The sequence below is a fragment of the Coregonus lavaretus genome (genome assembly GCF_964263955.1).
Source record: "Coregonus lavaretus genome assembly, chromosome: 4".
In the NCBI taxonomy this organism is placed as follows: Eukaryota; Metazoa; Chordata; class Actinopteri; order Salmoniformes; family Salmonidae; genus Coregonus; species Coregonus lavaretus.
The window spans coordinates 66191802-66211045 of NC_139991.1; the positions used below are offsets into that span (position 1 = coordinate 66191802).

At 45.7% G+C, this 19244-nt stretch overlaps 1 protein-coding gene across 1 annotated transcript in view; it reads left to right on the top strand.

The window, feature by feature from the left end:
• Positions 1 to 232: 232 nt before the first annotated feature.
• The window catches only part of garnl3 (GTPase activating Rap/RanGAP domain like 3), a gene marked incomplete at its 5' end in the record, with an annotated part of 174640 nt that continues 155628 nt past the window's right edge, over positions 233 to 19244 (top strand). The window contains 2 exon segments of the mRNA XM_084159340.1: positions 233 to 304; positions 482 to 598. Coding sequence (XP_084015466.1) covers positions 233 to 304; positions 482 to 598 — 189 coding nt within the window.

Here is a 19244-nt window from a genome sequence, read left to right on the forward strand (position 1 = left end):
AACAGGTTAGACCAGAACAACTGGTCCAAATCTATGGCCATTTTCTAAAGTTAAACACCATTATCATTCTGAATGCCCTTTTATTAGGTCGAAGTTCAGTCTCTCTGATACATGTCGTGTACTGTAAAAACTATAATAATTAAATCAACTGTGTGCTGTGGTGACTAGTGAACTATTGGACACATAAAACTTAATAGCTCAATGAAGAGTGTTTCTCCACAGTCAGCTGGGGATGAGTCAGCAGAAGGTCCAGCAGAGAGAGAAGATGCTGAAGGAGCGCCAACAGGCTGTGGAGTCTCTCAAGGTGAGTATTATTATTGACCAGAGGAGATGCACCATTTCACGTCCCTCAGAGAGAGAGAGAGAGAGAGAGAGAGAGAGAGAGACCAGTCCTACTGTAGGGAACAGGCTGTCTGGGTTCCAAGTTAGAGAGGAAATAGACTGATTAACCTGGAGCCTACTCTTCTGTCTGTCCTGACAGCGCTCTGCAAAGGCAGCAGTGGAGGACAGTGAGAGGATCTTTACTGAGCTGATCCACACCATGGAGAGAAGGCGCTCTGAGGTGAAGGAGCTGATCAGAACCCAGGAGAAGGCTGAAGTGAGTTGAGCTGAAGGACTCTTTGGAGCAACTTGAGCAGGAGATAGCTGAGCTGAGGATGATAGGCGCTAAGCTGGAGCAGCTCTCACACACAGAGGATCACATCCATTTCCCTCAGGTAACTATACTGACTTGTTATATGCTGCAGTAATAAAATGTAATAACTTAAGTTCCTGGTTGTCCCCCCCCCCCCCGTTTACCGTAGTAGATAGTAAACAAAAGTGAAATAAACAATAAATATTAACAGTAAACATTACATTACATGTCATATTATGTATATATACAGTGTTGTAACAATGTGCAAATACTGTAGTTAAAGTACAAATGGGAAAATAAATAAATATAAGTATGGGTTGTATTTACAATGGTGTTTGTTCTTCACTGGTTGCCCTTTTCTTGTGGCAACAGGTTACAAATCTTGCGCCTGTGATGGCACACTGTGTTTTTTCACCCAGTAGATAAGGGAGTTTATCAAAATTGGGTTTGTTTTTGAATTCTTTGTGGATCGCTGTAATCTGAGGGAAATATGTGTCTCTAATATGGTCATACATTTGGCAGGAGGTTAGGAATTGCAGCTCAGTTTCCACCTCATTTTGTGGGCAGTTTGCACATAGCCTGTCTTCTCTTGAGAGCCAGGTCTGCCTACGGCGGCCTTTCTCAATAGCAAGGCTATACTCACTGAGTCTGTACATAGTCAAAGCTTTCCTTAAGTTTGGGTCAGTCACAGTGGTCAGGTATTCTGCCACTGTGTACTCTCTGTTTAGGACCAAATAGCATTCTAGTTTGCTCAGTTTTTTGTTTGTTCTTTCCAATGTGTCAAGTAATTCTCTTTTTGTGGATGACTTCGTCAACCATTTTGAAAAGAAGGTTGACGACATCCGATCCTCGTTTGTTAAGTCAAATGACACTGCTGGTCCTGCTCACACTGCCCTACCCTATGCTTTGACTTATTTCTCCCCTCTCTCTCCAGATGAAATCTTGCGACTTGTGACGGCCAGCCGCCCAACAACCTGCCCGCTTGACCCTATCCCCTCCTCTCTTCTCCAGACCATTTCCGGAGACCTTCTCCCTTACCTCACCTCGCTCATCAACTCATCCTTGACCGCTGGCTATGTCCCATCCGTCTTCAAGAGAGCGAGAGTTGCACCCCTTCTCAAAAAACCTACACTCGATCCCTCCGATGTCAACAACTACAGACCAGTATCCCTTCTTTCTTTTCTCTCCAAAACTCTTGAGCGTGCCGTCTTTAGCCAACTCCTCTCTTGCTATCTCTCTCAGAATTACCTTCTTGATCCAAACCAGTCAGGTTTCAAGACTGGTCATTCAACTGAGACTGCTCTTCTCTGTGTCATGGAGGCTCTCTGCACTGCTAAAGCTAACTCTCTCTCCTCTGCTCTTGTCCTTCTAGACCTGTCTGCTGCCTTTGATACTGTGAACCATCAGATCCTCCTCTCCACCCTCTCCGAGTTGGGCATCTCCGGCGCGGCTCACTCTTGGATTGCGTCCTACCTGACAGGTCGCTCCTACCAAGTGGCGTGGCGAGAATCTGTCTCCGCACCACGTGCTCTCACCACTGGTGTCCCCCAGGGCTCAGTTCTAGGCCCTCTCCTATTCTCGCTATACACCAAGTCACTTGGCTCTGTCATATCCTCACATGGCCTCTCCTATCATTGCTACGCAGACGACACACAACTAATCTTCTCCTTTCCCCCTTCTGATAACCAGGTGGCGAATCGCATCTCTGCATGTCTTGCAGACATATCAGTGTGGATGACGGATCACCACCTCAAGCTGAACCTCGGCAAGACGGAGCTGCTCTTCCTCCCGGGGAAGGACTGCCCGTTCCATGATCTCACCATCACGGTTGACCCTGGACAACACCCTGTCGTTCTCCGCTAACATCAAGGCGGTGACCCGATCCTGTAGGTTCATGTTCTACATCATTCGGAGAGTACGACCCTGCCTTACACAGGAAGCGGCACAGGTCCTAATCCAGGCACTTGCCATCTCCCGTCTGGATTACTGCAACTCGCTGTTGGCTGGGCTGCCTGCCTGTGCCATTAAACCCCTACAAATCATCCAGAATGCCGCAGCCCGTCTGGTGTTCAACCTTCCCAAGTTCTCTCACGTCACCCCGCTCCTCCGCACACTCCACTGGTTTCCAGTTGAAGCTCGCATCTGCTACAAGACCATGGTGCTTGCCTACGGAGCTGTGAGGGGAACGGCACCTCCGTACCTTCAGGGTCTGATCAGTCCCTACACCCAAACAAGGGCATTGCATTCATCCACCTCTGGCCTGCTGGCCCCGCTACCTCTGCGGAAGCACAGTTCCCACTCAGCCCAGTCAAAACTGTTCGCTCCTCTGGCACCCCAATGGTGGAACAAGCTCCCTCACGGCGCCAGGACAGCGGAGTCACTCACCACCTTCCGGAGACACTTGAAACCCCACCTCTTTAAGGAATACCTGGGATAGGATAAAGTAATCCTTCTACCCCCCCTTACCCCACCCCAAAGAAAGAAAAAAAACATTGTAAAATGGTTTTCCCACTGGCTATAAGGTGAATGCACCAATTTGTAAGTCGCTCTGGATAAGAGCGTCTGCTAAATGACGTAAATGTAAATGTTTGTTTTCTCATGATTTGGTTGGGTCTCATTGTGTTGTTGTTGTCTTGGGGCTCTGTGGGGTCTGTTTTTGTTTGTGAACAGAGCCCCAGGACCAGCTTACTTAGGGGACTCTTCTCCATGTTCATCTCTCTGTAGGTGATGGCTATGTTATGGAAGGTTTGGGAATCGCTTCCTTTTAAGTGGTTATAGAATTTAACGGCTCTTTCCTGGATTTTGATAATTAGTGGGTATTGGCCTAATTCTGCACTGCATGCATTATTTGCTGTTTTACGTTGTACACGGAGGATGTTTTTGCAGAATTCTGCATGCAGAGTCTCAATTTGGTGTTTGTCCCATTTTGTGAATTATTGGTTGGTGACCGGACCCCAGACCTCACAACCATAAAGGGCAATGGGTTCTATAACTGATTTTTAGCCAGATCCTAATTGGTATGTCACATTTTATGTTCCTTTTGATGGCATAGAAGGCCCTTCTTGCCTTGTCTCTCAGATCGTTCACAGCTTTGTGGAAGTTACCTGTGGCGCTGATATTTAGGCCGAGGTATGTATAGTTTTTTGTGTTCTCTAGGGCAATGGTGTCTAGATGGAATTTGTATTTGTGGTCCTGGCAACTGGACCTTTTTTGGAACACCACTATTTTTGTCTTACTGAGATTTACTGTCAGGGTCCAGGTCTGACAGTATCTGTGCAGAAGATCTAAGTGCTGCTGTAGGCCCTCCTTGGTTGGTGACAGAAGCACCAGATCATCAGCAAACAGTAGACATTTGACTTCAGATTCTAGTAGGGTGAGGCCGGGTGCTGCAGACTGTTCTAGTGCCCTCGCCAATTCGTTGATATATATGTTGAAGAGGGTGGGGCTTAAACTGCTTCCCTGTCTCACCCCACAGCCCTGTGGAAAGAAATGTGTGTGTTTTTTGCCAATTTTAACCGCACACTTGTTGTTTGTATACATGGATTTTATAATGTCGTATGTTTTTCCCCCAACCCCACTTTCCATCAATTTGTATAGCAGACCCTCATGCCAAATTGAATCAAAAGCTTTTTTGAAATCAACAAAGCATGAGAAGACTTTGTCTTTGTTTTGGTTTGTTTGTTTGTCAATTAGGGTGTGCAGGGTGAATATGTGGTCTGTCGTATGGTAATTTGGTAAAAAGCCAATTTGACATTTGCTCAGTACATTGTTTTCACTGATGATATGAACTAGTCTGCTGTTAATGATAATGCAGAGGATTTTCCCAAGGTTGCTGTTGATGCATGACTGTAAGTCGCTTTGGATAAAAGCGTCTGCTAAATGGCATATTATTTATTATTTATGCATATCCCACGGTAGTTATTGGGGTCAAATTTGTCTCCACTTTTGTGGATTGGGGTGATCAGTCCTTGGTTCCAAATATTGGGGAAGATGCCAGAGCTAAGGATGATATTAAAGAGTTTAAGTATAGCTAATTGAAATTTGTGGTCTGTATATTTTATCATTTCATTGAGGATACCATCAACACCACAGGCCTTTTTGGGTTGGAGGGTTTGTATTTTGTCCTGTAGTTCATTCAATGTAATTGGAGAATCCAGTGGGTTCTGGTAGTCTATCTCTCTCTCTGTCTCTGTCTCTGTCTCTCAATTCAATTCAATTTAAGGGCTTTATTGGTATGGGAAACATATGTTTACACTTCCAAAGCAAGTGAAATAAACAATCAAAAATGTCCAGTAAACATTACACACAAAAGTTCCAAAGGAATAGAGACATTTCAAATGTCATATTATGGCTATAGACAGTGTTGTAACGATGTGAAAAATAGTTAAACGATAAAAGGGAAAATAAATCAACATAAATATGGGTTTTATTTACAATGGTGTTTGTTCATCACTGGTTGCCCTTTTCTTGTGGAAACAGGTCACACATCTTGCTGCTTTGATGGCACACTGATATTTAACCCAATAGATAATGGAGTTGATCAAAATTGGATTTGTTTTGGAATTCTTTGTGGATCTGTGTAATCTGAGGTAAATATGTGTATCTAATTTGGTCATACATTGGCAGGAGGTTAGGAAATGCAGCTCAGTTTCCACCTCATTTTGTGGGCATTGTGCACATAGCCTGTCTTCTCTTGAGAGCCAGGTCTGCCCACGGCGGCCTCTCTCAATAGCAAGGGTATGCTCACTGAATCTGTACATAGTCAAAGCTTTCCTTAATTTTGGGTCAGTCACAGGGGTCAGGTGTTCTGCCGCTGTGTACACTCATTCATGTTGAGGCCCTCTTTGCGGGAGTGGGGGGCATGGGGTGGGAAGGAAGGGCATAGGTCTGATTTGAGGGGGCCTATAGGGGGTGTGGGCATGGTTGGTTTGGAGGGGTATTGATTGGTTGGGGTGGGGGTGTGGATGTGGCTGGTGGTGCTATGGTCTAGATGTAGGTCATGTCGGCGTGGGTCCTCTAGGTGTAGGTCCGGGGTGTCTCGCTGGTCTGGGCGAGGTGTCCATTGATCTGTTGCTCCTGTGTGAGGTTTTGGGGCTACGATTGAGGGCGATGTCCTTTAGGGTCCTGGCGAAGGTGGGCACTGCTGCCAGGTGGACCTGGTCGTAAAGGCCAGGGTGGAGTGGTGGGCCAGGTAAACATTTGGTTTTGAGGCACAGTAATGGGAAATACTTGCGTTTACCCGCTGTATGGTAGCAGGGTGGAAGTGTTTACATGGTAGCAGGGTGGAGATAACCACTTGTGCTTTGAGGAAAGTAGAAGAAGCTTTTTCAATCACTCCCTTGAGTGCTGTGGCCACCCTTTCCTGCTGTGCTCTCAGGTCGTTTGTGCCTGTGTGTATTATTATATGGCTGGGTGACCCTAGTTGGTCCTCAGACAGAAGGTCTATGGCGTGCTGGGTTTGTGGACACCAGAGTTTAGACACTGTGTGTTTGGGAAAAGTTTATTTTCTTGTATATATTTTCCCGTTTGAGTCCATAAGGAGTACAATCTGTGGCTTATGTGTGTCCTCAGTGGGTGTGGGGGGTTGTCAGGAGGGCTATCAGGGGGTCTGACGGGGGGGGTGCTAGAAGGGGGTGGGGTCCCTTGGGCTTGGGGTTCTTCATTTATCTGTCCTGCTGTGATGTTGAGGCTATGGTCAGGGTCTGGGGTGGACTGTTCTGCTGTGGTGTCGAGACATTGGTCAGGATCTGAGGTGAACTGTTCTGCTGGCTTCTCTGCAGGGGTGGCCAGCTCTCTCATGGGTTGTTCTCTGTCACACGTCATCTTTCTCACCTTCTCCTCCAGCACTCTCACATTCTCCTCTAGTTCTCTCATCTTCTCCTGCCGCTGGGCCTCATTCTTCTGCTCCTGCTCTTTCTCCTGTTGGTTGTCTCACCACAGTCCAGAGTGCAGACATGTCTCTCTCCCCCTCCAGCTCTCCATGTCTGGTTGAGGGGGTGTTGTTGTGCTGGACTGTTGTCTGGGTCTGTGCTGACTGGAGTGTGTTCACCTGCTGTTCCAGCTCCACCTGCCTTACCTCCAGCTGGGTGAATTTATCCTACATTTCAGTGAGGGAGTAGTGCTCTGTGCTGGGAGGTTGACTTTCCGCTTGGGGTTGCTCGGCTGTGGGTTGTTTAAGGAAGAAGTCTGGTCTGACTCGCTCGTGGTGGGGGAGTCTTCATGAAGAGAGATTCTCCTGCTGCGCTCCCTCTTTTGATTCTGTGTAAGTCCAGCTGAAACTGTTTGGGGTTGCCCTGTACCAATACTGTTCCAGACTTGTACAGGTTGACATTGGCTGACTCAGGGTCCTCGTTGTCTAGTATCCTGAGTTTCCACCCATCGCTAACATCCCCCCTCTTAACAGAGGGTTATTGTGTTAACATAGCACTGCACCATGCTAGGGGATGGTCTGTGTGGAAGATTAAGTTGCTTACGTTCCCATTTTTGTAGCAGTCAGCAAAAAGTGTCTCTGGATTGTCCAGAGTGCTGAAGCATGCAGCGGGTAAAAATCGCCTGTCGGTTGCAACACTCACTACCGAGTTCCAAACTGCCTCTGGAAGCAACGTCAGCACAATAACTGTTCGTCAGGAGGTTCATGAAATGGGTTTCCATGGCCGAGCAGCCGCATACAAACCTAAAATCACCATGCGCAATGCCAAGCGTCGGCTGGAGTGGTGTAAAGTTTGCCGCCATTGGACTCTGGAGCAGTGGAAACGCGTTCTCTTGAGTGATGAATCACGCTTCACCATCTGGCAGTCCGACGGACAAATCTAGGTTTCGCGGATGCCAGGAGAACGCTACCTGCCCCAATGTATAGTACCAACTGTAAAGTTTGGTGGAGGAAATTAAGGGTATGGGGCTGTTTTTCGTGGTTCAAGCTAGGCCCCTTAGTTCCAGTGAAGGGAAATCTTAACGCTACAGCATACAATTACATTCTAGACGATTCTGTGCTTCCAACTTTGTGGCAACAGTTTGGGGAAGGCCCTTTCCTGTTTCAGCAGGACAATGCCCCTGTGCACAAAGCGAGGTCCATACAGAAATGGTTTGTCGAGATCGGTGTGGAAGAACTTGACTGGCCTGCACAGAGCCCTGACCTCAACCCCATCGAACACCTTTGGGATGAATTGGAACGCTGACTGCAAGCCAGGCCTAATCACCCAACATCAGTGCCCGACCTCACTAATGCTCTTGTGGCTGAATGGAAGCAAGTCCCCGCAGCAATGTTCCAACATCTAGTGGAAAGCCTTCCCAGAAGAATGGAGGCTGTTATAGCAGCAAAGGGGGACCAACTCCATATTAATGCCCATGATTTTGGAATGAGATGTTCGACGAGCAGGTGTCCACACACTTTTGGTCATGCAGTGTATGTTGATAAGAAGTTATTCATAAATAAAATATTATCATAAGATACCAGAAAAGCAAACTCAGGCCCACGTGTTGACACGAAAAATATAATATCTTTATTGAATGAATAAATTCTAAAATAACAGAATATTATATAAAAATAAATCAGTCCTTTACTTAGTCCCAAAGAGATCCCCACCAGACCAGGAGGCATTTTCACCTCATCTCTTCATAAGTTACTACTAAAGCATATACAACATTTTATTTTATATAATATAATAATAGTATAATAATATTACATTTTACATTACATTTTAGTCATTTAGCAGACACTCTTATTCAGAGCGACTTACAGTTAGTGAGTGCATACATATTTCATACTTGCCCCCCGTGGGAATCGAACCCACAACCGTGCCGTTGCAAGCACCATGCTCTACCAACTGAGCTACACGGGAGGCTAATAATATAATAGTATAATAATAATATAATAGTATAATCATATAATAATATAACAGTATAATAGTATAATAATATAATAATATAACAGTATAATAGTATAATAGTATAATAATATAATAAAATAATAATATAATAATATAATAGTATAATCATAAAATAATAGTATAATAATATAACAGTAATAGTATAATAATATAATAGTATAATAATATAATAATATAATAGTATAATCATATAATGCTCTGGATAAGAGCGTCTGCTAAATGACGTAAATGTAAACATGTAAATATAATAATATAACAGTATAATAGTATAATATATAATAGTATAATAATATAATAGTATAATAATATAACAGTATAATCATATAATAATATAACAGTATAATAGTATAATAATATAATAGTATAATAGTATAATAATATAATAGTATAATAATAAATAGTCATTTCTCATCAAGTAATGTCCTAACAGTTTGTTTACATTTGGCACAGGAGGTGGAAGAGAGGGAGGAGAAGGGAGGAGGAAAGAGAGGGAGGTGAGTGGTCAAGAGGAGAGAAGAAATAAGAGGATTTAGAGCGGATGAGTGGGGAGATTAAAGGAAGGAGGGTGAAATGACAAAGGTTCATTGTGTTTATGTTTAGCTTCTGATTCCAGTGAAGGAGAAATAGATTTGTGTTTGCCATATAAACATTACCTTAACACTCCAGGTGCTAGGCTTAGATTGAGTTTAAAGGGCTTAGGCAATGAATCGTTGAACAATGTACTGAGATTGATTGTGGGCCTACAGTGAGGGAAAAAAATATTTGATCCCCTGCTGATTTTGTACATTTGCCCACTGACAAAGACATGATCAGTCTATAACAGAATAACAACAACAAAAATCCAGAAAAACGCATGTCAAAAATGTTATAAATTGATTTGCATTTTAATGAGGGAAATAAGTATTTGACCCCTCTGCAAAACATGACTTAGTACTTGGTGGCAAAACCCTTGTTGGCAATTAGAGGTCAGACGTTTCTTGTAGTTGGCCACCAGGTTTGCACACATCTCAGGAGGGATTTTGTTCCACTCCTCTTTACAGATCTTCTCCAAGTCATTAAGGTTTCGAGGCTGACGTTTGGCAACTCGAACCTTCAGCTCCCTCCACATATTTTCTATGGGATTAAGGTCTGGAGACTGGCTAGGCCACTCCGGGACCTTAATGTGCTTCTTCTTGAGCCATTCCTTTGTTGCCTTGGCCGTGTGTTTTGGGTCATTGTCATGCTGGAATACCCATCCACGACCCATTTTCAATGCCCTGGCTGAGGGAAGGAGGTTCTCACCCAAGATTTGACGGTACATGGCCCCGTCCATCGTCCCTTTGATGCGGTGAAGTTGTCCTGTCCCCTTAGCAGAAAAACACCCCCAAAGCATAATGTTTCCACCTCCATGTTTGACGGTGGGGATGGTGTTCTTGGGGTCATAGGCAGCATTCCTCCTCCTCCAAACACGGCGAGTTGAGTTGATGCCAAAGAGCTCGATTTTGGTCTCATCATTCAGATGTTCATTGGCAAACTTCAGACGGCCCTGTATATGTGCTTTCTTGAGCAGGGGGACCTTGCGGGCACTGCAGGATTTCAGTCCTTCACGGCGTAGTGTGTTACCAATTGTTTTCTTGGTGACTATGGTCCCAGCTGCCTTGAGATCATTGACAAGATCCTCCCGTGGGCTGATTCCTCACTGTTCTCATGATCATTGCAACTCCACGAGGTGAGATCTTGCATGGAGCCCCAGGTCGAGGGAGATTGACAGTTATTTTGTGTTTCTTCCATTTGCGAATAATCGCACCAACTGTTGTCACCTTCTCACCAAGCTGCTTGGCGATGGTCTTGTAGCCCATTCCAGCCTTGTGTAGGTCTACAATCTTGTCCCTGACATCCTTGGAGAGCTCTTTGGTCTTGGCCATGGTGGAGAGTTTGGAATCTGATTGATTGATTGCTTCTGTGGACAGGTGTCTTTTATACAGGTAACAAACTGAGATTAGGAGCACTCCCTTTAAGAGTGTGCTCCTAATCTCAGCTCGTTACCTGTATAAAAGACACCTGGGAGCCAGAAATCTTTCTGATTGAGAGGGGGTCAAATACTTATTTCCCTCATTAAAATGCAAATCAATTTATAACATTTTTGACTTGCGTTTTTCTGGATTTTTTTTATTGTTATTCTCTCACTGTTCAAATAAACCTACCATTAAAATTATAGACTGATCATTTCTTTGTCAGTGGGCAAACATACTTTTTTCCCACACTGTATCGAAATGCTTTTGTTTCTAGCTCCAACAGTGCAGTAGTATCTAACAATTCACCACAATACACAGCATTATTAGCTCAGTTTATTTAGTAAATATTTTCTTAACTCTATTTCTTGAACTGCATTGTTGGTTAAGGGCTTGTAAGTAAGCATTTCACGGTAAGGTAACCTGTTGTATTCGGCGCATGTGACAAATAAAATTCGATTTGATTTGATTTATACAATGGGTGGGTCTAATCCTGGATGGTGATTGGTTAAAACCACATTCCAGCCGATGTCAAAAGCAGAGTTTTAAGATCCCACGGCAAACAACCACAGACAGGCCAAAGTACAATCAAAGGTTCTTCATTATAAATTCAGCTTTTACAACGATGGCAATACCCAGTATCGCTACAGCCCAATTAGAACATATTAAAGGGCTAGGATTTAAATTAAAATGAGGGTTATATGCTAACTATGAGCACCGGGGCAAACTAACACAGCAGTTGATTTACTCATGGAGCAGTGGCCAATGTTTGTTTAGCTCTTTCCGAGCAGGGTTTGGTCGTTCGGCTCTACCAGAGCAGGGTTCATTCGTTTGGCTCTTCCTCCCCAGCATGGTCCGGAAGTCGATGGCTGTAGTTGCGGGGTACACAAAACATACAATTAGAGCATGCACTGGCCAACAATTGGAGTCACATTCAGACGCTGGAAATAAGCACTTTCCTTTTCTAGTGCTATAGAGAGTGTTGTATGAACTGAGCTCTTGGTAGCCTGGCTCGGTTGTCGGTCGCTACTTGCTGGCCGTCTCTCGCTCTGCGCCAGGCCTGCTGGGTTGTAGCGTTGGGTGTAGCCTCTCACAGTTGCGTTGGCGTGTCCCCCGTGTCTGCAGTCGTGGGGGACACAAACCATACAATTAGAGCATGTACTGGCCAACAAGTGGAGTCACACTCACATTCAAAACAAGCACTTACCTTTAGTGGTACTATAGAGAGCCTTGTGATTTGTGTGTTTTTCCACAGCAGGCGGAGAGGAGCAGCGAGCAGCAGCAAGGAGGTTGACATCCGTTGGTCGAGAGGTCCCCGGTCCGAATGGCGCGCTGAAGGTAAGTTCCTTTTAACTCTAAGTCTGGGGCATGTTTAGCAATTAGTTTGGGGAGGGAGGAGGTAATAGGGAATTGGTAGAAGCTTTCTCAAGTGTCACCTTAGTCCATGCCAATCTGTGGAATCACAGCACACCATAGAAGCAAGCAAAATAGTCCATGTGATTCAATTCACTCATAAATATGCATGATATCAAATAATAAGACATACTGATGCGTAATTTAAAAATAATGGATGTCTAGTTTAGTATGAGTCAGTGTCACTTGTGACATCTATTCCACAAGTTACCAATGGCTAATGCGTAATGTTTTTACCTGTATAATGCAATAACTGCAATATCTGTCCTGCTTGTCTGCTGCTTCTATCACATACCTCTCATCTCCCTTTCCTCTTACATCTCCCCTCTTCCGCCCCCTCTAAGATAGACATTTAATCCCAGCTCAACCCTGTACAATATCTCTCTCTCTCTCTCTCTCTCTCTCTCTCTCTCTCTCTCTCTCTCTCTCTCTCTCTGATAGACATCTCATCTCAGATGTTTCGTCCCATCTCAACCCTGTGATATCCCTGTCTCACAGTTCATTGTGTGTGTATTCACCTCTCCTCTTCAACAGTATTATCATGCTGGCTATGATGACTCACTCTCTCTCTAATAGCCGTGTGTGCGTGTGTAATGGCCTCTTACATCTAGAGGAGGAAGAAGGATCATCACTCACCACATGGACAGACAGAGGGATAGAGGGACAGTAGGACATGACCTACACCGGCTCAACTGACTCAGTCCTCTCATGTGTGCTCAGTATGCCTCATCGAAAACTTTTTTTGTCAAAAGTTAGTTGTTGTTTTGCACAACATCACAGAGCTTTACAGGAATGGTAGAACTTGGCTACCCCATGTTATTATAGCACAGTGGTATTTGACACATAAGAACATACACTATGGGCCTAGTTCATTATTATAGACACACACACACACACACACAGTTTTGTACAGCTAACCTTGTGGGGACACACAATTCAGTCCCATTCAAAATACTATTTTCCCTAACTCCTAAACCTAAACCTAACCCGTACACTTAGCCTAACCCTAACCTTAACCCTAACCCCCCTAGAAATAATATTTGACCTGGTCCCCACAAGAATAGTTAAACACGTCCACACACACACACACACACACACACACACACACACACACACACACACACACACACACACACACACACACACAAAGGGAAAACCTGTGAATCCAGCTGGTTAATTACTGGATGTGGTCTCAGTGGGTCTGATTCCCCAGAGATGACTAGCTAGCTGAGAGAAACCACTCAGAGCACCACAACTCTACATATGTCTCTCTCTCTCTCTTTCTCTCTGTCTCTCTGCGTCTCTGCGTCTCTGTCTCTCTGCATCTCTGTCTCTCTGCCTTTCTGCATCTCTGCCTTTCTGCATCTCTGTCTCTCTGTCTCACTGTTTCTGTGTCTCATTGTTTCTCTGTTTCTCTGCATCTCTGTCTCTCTGTCTCACTGTTTCTCTGTCTCACTGTTTCTCTGCATCTCTGTCTCTCTGTCTCACTGTTTCTCTGTCTCACTGTTTCTCTGCATCTCTGTCTCTGTCTCACTGTTTCTCTGTCTCACTGTTTCTCTGTCACCATGTCTCTCTGTCTCACTGGTACTCTGTCTCACTGTTTCTCTGTCTCTCTGTCTCACTGTTTCTGTGTCTCATTGTTTCTGTGTCTCACTGTTTCTCTGCATCTCTGTCTCTCTGTCTCACTGTTTCTCTGTCTCACTGTTTCTCTGTCACCATGTCTCTCTGCATCTCTGTCTCTGTCTCACTGTTTCTGTGTCTCACTGTTTCTCTGTCTCACTGTTTCTCTGCATCTCTGTCTCTCTGTCTCACTGTTTCTCTGTCACCATGTCTCTCTGTCTCTCTGTCTCACTGTTTCTCTGTCTCACTGTTTCTCTGTCTCACTGTTTCTCTGTCACCATGTCTCTGTCTCTCTGTCTCACTGTTTCTCTGTCTCTCTGTGTCTCTGCCTCTCTATCTCTCTGTCTCTGCCTCTCTGCCTCTCTGTCTCTCTGCATCTCTATCTCTCTGCCTCTCTGCACCTCTGTCTCTCTGCATCTCTGTCTCTCTGTCTCACTGTTTCTCTGTCTCTCTGTCTCTCTGTCTCTCTGCATCTCTATCTCTGTTTCTCTGTCTCACTGTGTCTCTGTGTCTCTGCATCTCTATCTCTCTGCCTCTCTGCACCTCTGTCTCTCTGCATCTCTGTCTCTCTGTCTCACTGTTTCTCTATCTCTGTCTCCCTAGTCTCTCTGCATCTCTTTCTCTCTGCCTCTCTGCCTCTCTGCCTCTCTGTCTCACTGTCTCACTGCCTCTCTGTGTCTCTGTCTCTCTGTCTCTCTGTCTCACTGTCTCACTGTCTCTCTCTCTCTGCGTCTCTGTCGCTCTGTCTCTCTGCATCTCTGTCTCGCTGTCTCACTGTTTCTCTGTCTCTCTGTCTCTCTGTCTCTCTGCATCTCTATCTCTGTTTCTCTGTCTCACTGCGTCTCTGTGTCTCTGTCTCTCTGTCTCTCTGCATCTCTGTCTCTCTGTCTCTCTGTCTCTCTGCATCTCTGTCTCTCTGTCTCACAGTTTCTCTGTCTCACTGTTTCTCTCTTTCTCTGCATCTCTGTCTCACTGTTTCTCTATCTCTCTGCCTCTCTGTCTCTCTGCCTCTCTGTCTCTATGTCTCTCTGTCTCTCTGCATCTCTATCTCTCTGTGTCTCTGTCTCTCTGTCTCACTGTTTCTCTGTCTCACTGTTTCTGTCACCCTGTCTCTCTGCATCTCTGTCTCTCTGTCTCTCTGTCTCACTGTTTCTCTGTCTCTCTGTATCTCTGTTTCTCTGTCTCTCTGTCTCTCTGTCTCTGCATCTCTGTCTCACTGTCTCTCTGTCTCTCTGTCTCTCTGTCTCTCTGCATCTATGTCTCTCTGTCTCTCTGTCTCTCTGCATCTCTGTCTCTCTGTCTCACAGTTTCTCTGTCTCTGTCTCTCTGCATCTCTGTCTCTCTGTCTCTCTGTCTCACTGTTTCTCTGTATCTCTGTATCTCTGTTTCTCTGTCTCTCTGTCTCTCTGTCTCTGCATCTCTGTCTCACTGTCTCTCTGTCTCTCTGTCTCTCTGTCTCTCTGCATCTATGTCTCTCTGTCTCTCTGTCTCTCTGCATCTCTGTCTCTCTGTCTCACAGTTTCTCTGTCTCACTGTTTCTCTCTTTCTCTGCATCTCTGTCTCACTGTTTCTCTATCTCTCTGCCTCTCTGTCTCTATGTCTCTCTGCATCTCTATCTCTCTGTGTCTCTGTCTCTCTGTCTCACTGTTTCTCTGTCTCACTGTTTCTCTGTCACCCTGTCTCTCTGCATCTCTGTCTCTCTGTCTCACTGTTTCTCTGTCTCTGTCTCTCTGCATCTCTGTCTCACTGTTTCTCTGTCTCTCTGTCTCTGTCTCTGCATCTCTGTCTCACTGTTTCTCTGTCTCTCTGCATCTCTGTCTCACTGTCTCTCTGTCTCACTGTTTCTCTGTCTCTCTGTCCTGCCTCTCTGTCTCTCTGCCTCTCTGTCTTTCTGCATCTCTATCTCTCTGTCTCTCTGCGTCTCTGTTTCTCTGTCTCTGTGTCTCTGACTCTCTGTCTCTCTGTTTCTCTGTTTCTCTGTCTCTCTGTCTCTCTGTCTCTCTCTCTCTGCGTCTCTGTCGCTCTGTCTCACTGTTTCTCTGTCTCACTGTTTCTCTGTCACCCTGCCTCTCTGCATCTCTGCATCTCTGTCTCACTGTTTCTCTGCATCTCTGTCTCACTGTTTCTCTGTCTCTCTGTTTATCTGTCTCTCTGTCTCTCTGTTTCTCTGTCTCTTTCTCTCTGCCTCTCTGCCTCTCTGTGTCTCTGTCTCTCTGTCTCACTGTTTCTCTGTCATCCTGTCTCTCTGCATCTCTGTCTCACTGTTTCTGCATCTCTGTCTCACTGTTTCTCTGTCTCACTGTCTCACTGTCTCACTGCATCACTGTCTCTCTGTCTGTCTGTCTCTCTGTCTCTCTGCCTCACTGTTTCTCTGTCTGTCTCTCTGTCTCTCTGCCACTCTGCATCTCTCTGTCTCACTGTTTCTCTGTCTCACTGTTTCTCTGTCTCTCTGTCTCACTGTTTCTCTGTCTCTCTGCATCTCTGTCTCTCTGTTTCTCTGTGTCTCTACCTCTACCTCTACCTCTGCTCAGTGCTCACAGCCAGTGTTGTGTATTCTTGGATGCCAAGGGAAGCCATGATTCCCCCCAAAATGCATCTCTGTCTCTCTGCATCTGTCTCTCTGCATCTCTGTCTCTCTGTCTCTCTGTCTCACTGTTTCTCTGTCTCACTGTTTCTCTGTCTCTCTGCATCTCTGTTTCTCTGTCTCTTTATCTCTGCCTCTCTGTGTCTCTGCCTCTCTGCCTCTCTGTCTCTCTGCCTCTCTGTCTCTCTGCATCTATCTCTCTGCATCTCTTTCTCTCTGCCTCTCTGCCTCACTGTCTCACTGTCTCACTGTCTCACTGCCTCTCTGTGTCTCTGTCTCTCTGTCTCTCTGTCTCACTGTCTCTCTCTCTCTCTGCGTCTCTGTCGCTCTGTCTCTCTGCATCTCTGTCTCTCTGTCTCACTGTTTCTCTGTCTCACTGTCTCTCTGTCTCTCTGCATCTCTATCTCTGTTTCTCTGTTTCACTGTGTCTCTGTCTCTCTGTCTCACTGTCTCTCTGTCTCACTGTTTCTCTCTCTCTGTCTCTCTGTCTCTCTGTCTCTCTGTCTCTCTGTCTCTCTGCATCTCTGTCTCTCTGCATCTCTGTCTCTCTGTCTCACAGTTTCTCTGTCTCACTGTTTCTCTCTTTCTCTGCATCTCTGTCTCACTGTTTCTCTATCTCTCTGCCTCTCTGTCTCTATGTCTCTCTGTCTCTCTGAATCTCTATCTCTCTGTGTCTCTGTCTCTCTGTCTCACTGTTTCTCTGTCTCACTGTTTCTGTCACCCTGTCTCTCTGCATCTCTGTCTCTCTGTCTCACTGTTTCTCTGTCTCTGTCTCTCTGCATCTCTGTTTCTCTGTCTCTCTGTCTCTCTGTCTCTCTGTCTCTCTGCATCTCTGTCTCTCTGTCTCACAGTTTCTCTGTCTCACTGTTTCTCTCTTTCTCTGCATCTCTGTCTCACTGTTTCTCTGTCACCTTGTCTCTCTGCATCTCTGTCTCACTGTTTCTCTGTCACCTTGTCTCTCTGCATCTCTGTCTCACTGTTTCTCTCTCTCTGTCTCTCTGTCTCTCTGTCTCTCTGTCTCTCTGCATCTCTGTCTCTCTGCATCTCTGTCTCTCTGTCTCACAGTTTCTCTGTCTCACTGTTTCTCTCTTTCTCTGCATCTCTGTCTCTATGTCTCTCTGTCTCTCTGCATCTCTATCTCTCTGTGTCTCTGTCTCTCTGTCTCACTGTTTCTCTGTCTCACTGTTTCTGTCACCCTGTCTCTCTGTCTCTCTGTCTCTGCATCTCTGTCTCACTGTCTCTCTGTCTCTCTGTCTCTCTGTCTCTCTGTCTCTCTGTCTCTCTGCATCTCTGTCTCTCTGTCTCTCTGTCTCTCTGCATCTCTGTCTCTCTGTCTCACAGTTTCTCTGTCTCACTGTTTCTCTCTTTCTCTGCATCTCTGTCTCACTGTTTCTCTATCTCTCTGCCTCTCTGTCTCTATGTCTCTCTGCATCTCTATCTCTCTGTGTCTCTGTCTCTCTGTCTCACTGTTTCTCTGTCTCACTGTTTCTCTGTCACCCTGTCTCTCTGCATCTCTGTCTCTCTGTCTCACTGTTTCTCTGTCTCTGTCTCTCTGCATCTCTGTCTCACTGTTTCTCTGTCTCTCTGTCTCTCTGTCTCTGCATCTCTGTCTCACTGTTTCTCTGTCTCTCTGCATCTCTGTCTCACTGTCTCTCTGTCTCACTGTTTCTCTGTCTCTCTGTCCTGCCTCTCTGTCTCTCTGCCTCTCTGTCTTTCTGCATCTCGATCTCTCTGTCTCTCTGTGTCTCTGTTTCTCTGTCTCTGTGTCTCTGACTCTCTGTCTCTCTGTTTCTCTGTTTCTCTGTCTCTCTGTCTCTCTGTCTCTCTCTCTCTGCGTCTCTGTCGCTCTGTCTCACTGTTTCTCTGTCTCACTGTTTCTCTGTCACCCTGCCTCTCTGCATCTCTGCATCTCTGTCATCCTGTCTCTCTGCATCTCTGTCTCACTGTTTCTGCATCTCTGTCTCACTGTTTCTCTGTCTCACTGTCTCACTGTCTCACTGCATCACTGTCTCTCTGTCTGTCTGTCTCTCTGTCTCTCTGCCTCACTGTTTCTCTGTCTGTCTCTCTGCCACTCTGCATCTCTCTGTCTCTCTGCATCTCTGTCTCTCTGTCTCTCTGTCTCTCTGTCTCTCTGTCTCACTGTTTCTCTGTCTCTCTGCATCTCTGTCTCTCTGTTTCTCTGTGTCTCTACCTCTACCTCTGCTCAGTGCTCACAGCCAGTGTTGTGTATTCTTGGATGCCAAGGGAAGCCATGATTCCCCCCAAAATGCATCTCTGTCTCTCTGCATCTGTCTCTCTGCATCTCTGTCTCACTGTTTCTCTGTCTCTTTATCTCTGCCTCTCTGTGTCTCTGCCTCTCTGTCTCTCTGCCTCTCTGTCTCTCTGCATCTCTATCTCTCTGCATCTCTTTCTCTCTGCCTCTCTGCCTCTCTGTCTCACTGTCTCACTGCCTCTCTGTGTCTCTGTCTCTCTGTCTCTCTGTCTCACTGTCTCACTGTCTCTCTCTCTCTGCGTCTCTGTCGCTCTGTCTCTCTGCATCTCTGTCTCTCTGTCTCACTGTTTCTCTGTCTCTCTGTCTCTCTGTCTCTCTGTCTCTCTGTCTCTCTGCATCTCTGTCTCTCTGTCTCACAGTTTCTCTGTCTCACTGTTTCTCTCTTTCTCTGCATCTCTGTCTCACTGTTTCTCTATCTCTCTGCCTCTCTGTCTCTATGTCTCTCTGCATCTCTATCTCTCTGTGTCTCTGTCTCTCTGTCTCACTGTTTCTCTGTCTCACTGTTTCTCTGTCTCTCTGTCTCACTGTTTCTCTGTCTCTCTGCATCTCTGTCTCTCTGTTTCTCTGTGTCTCTACCTCTACCTCTACCTCTGCTCAGTGCTCACAGCCAGTGTTGTGTATTCTTGGATGCCAAGGGAAGCCATGATTCCCCCCAAAATGCATCTCTGTCTCTCTGCATCTGTCTCTCTGCATCTCTGTCTCTCTGTCTCTCTGTCTCACTGTTTCTCTGTCTCACTGTTTCTCTGTCTCTCTGCATCTCTGTTTCTCTGTCTCTTTATCTCTGCCTCTCTGTGTCTCTGCCTCTCTGCCTCTCTGTCTCTCTGCCTCTCTGTCTCTCTGCATC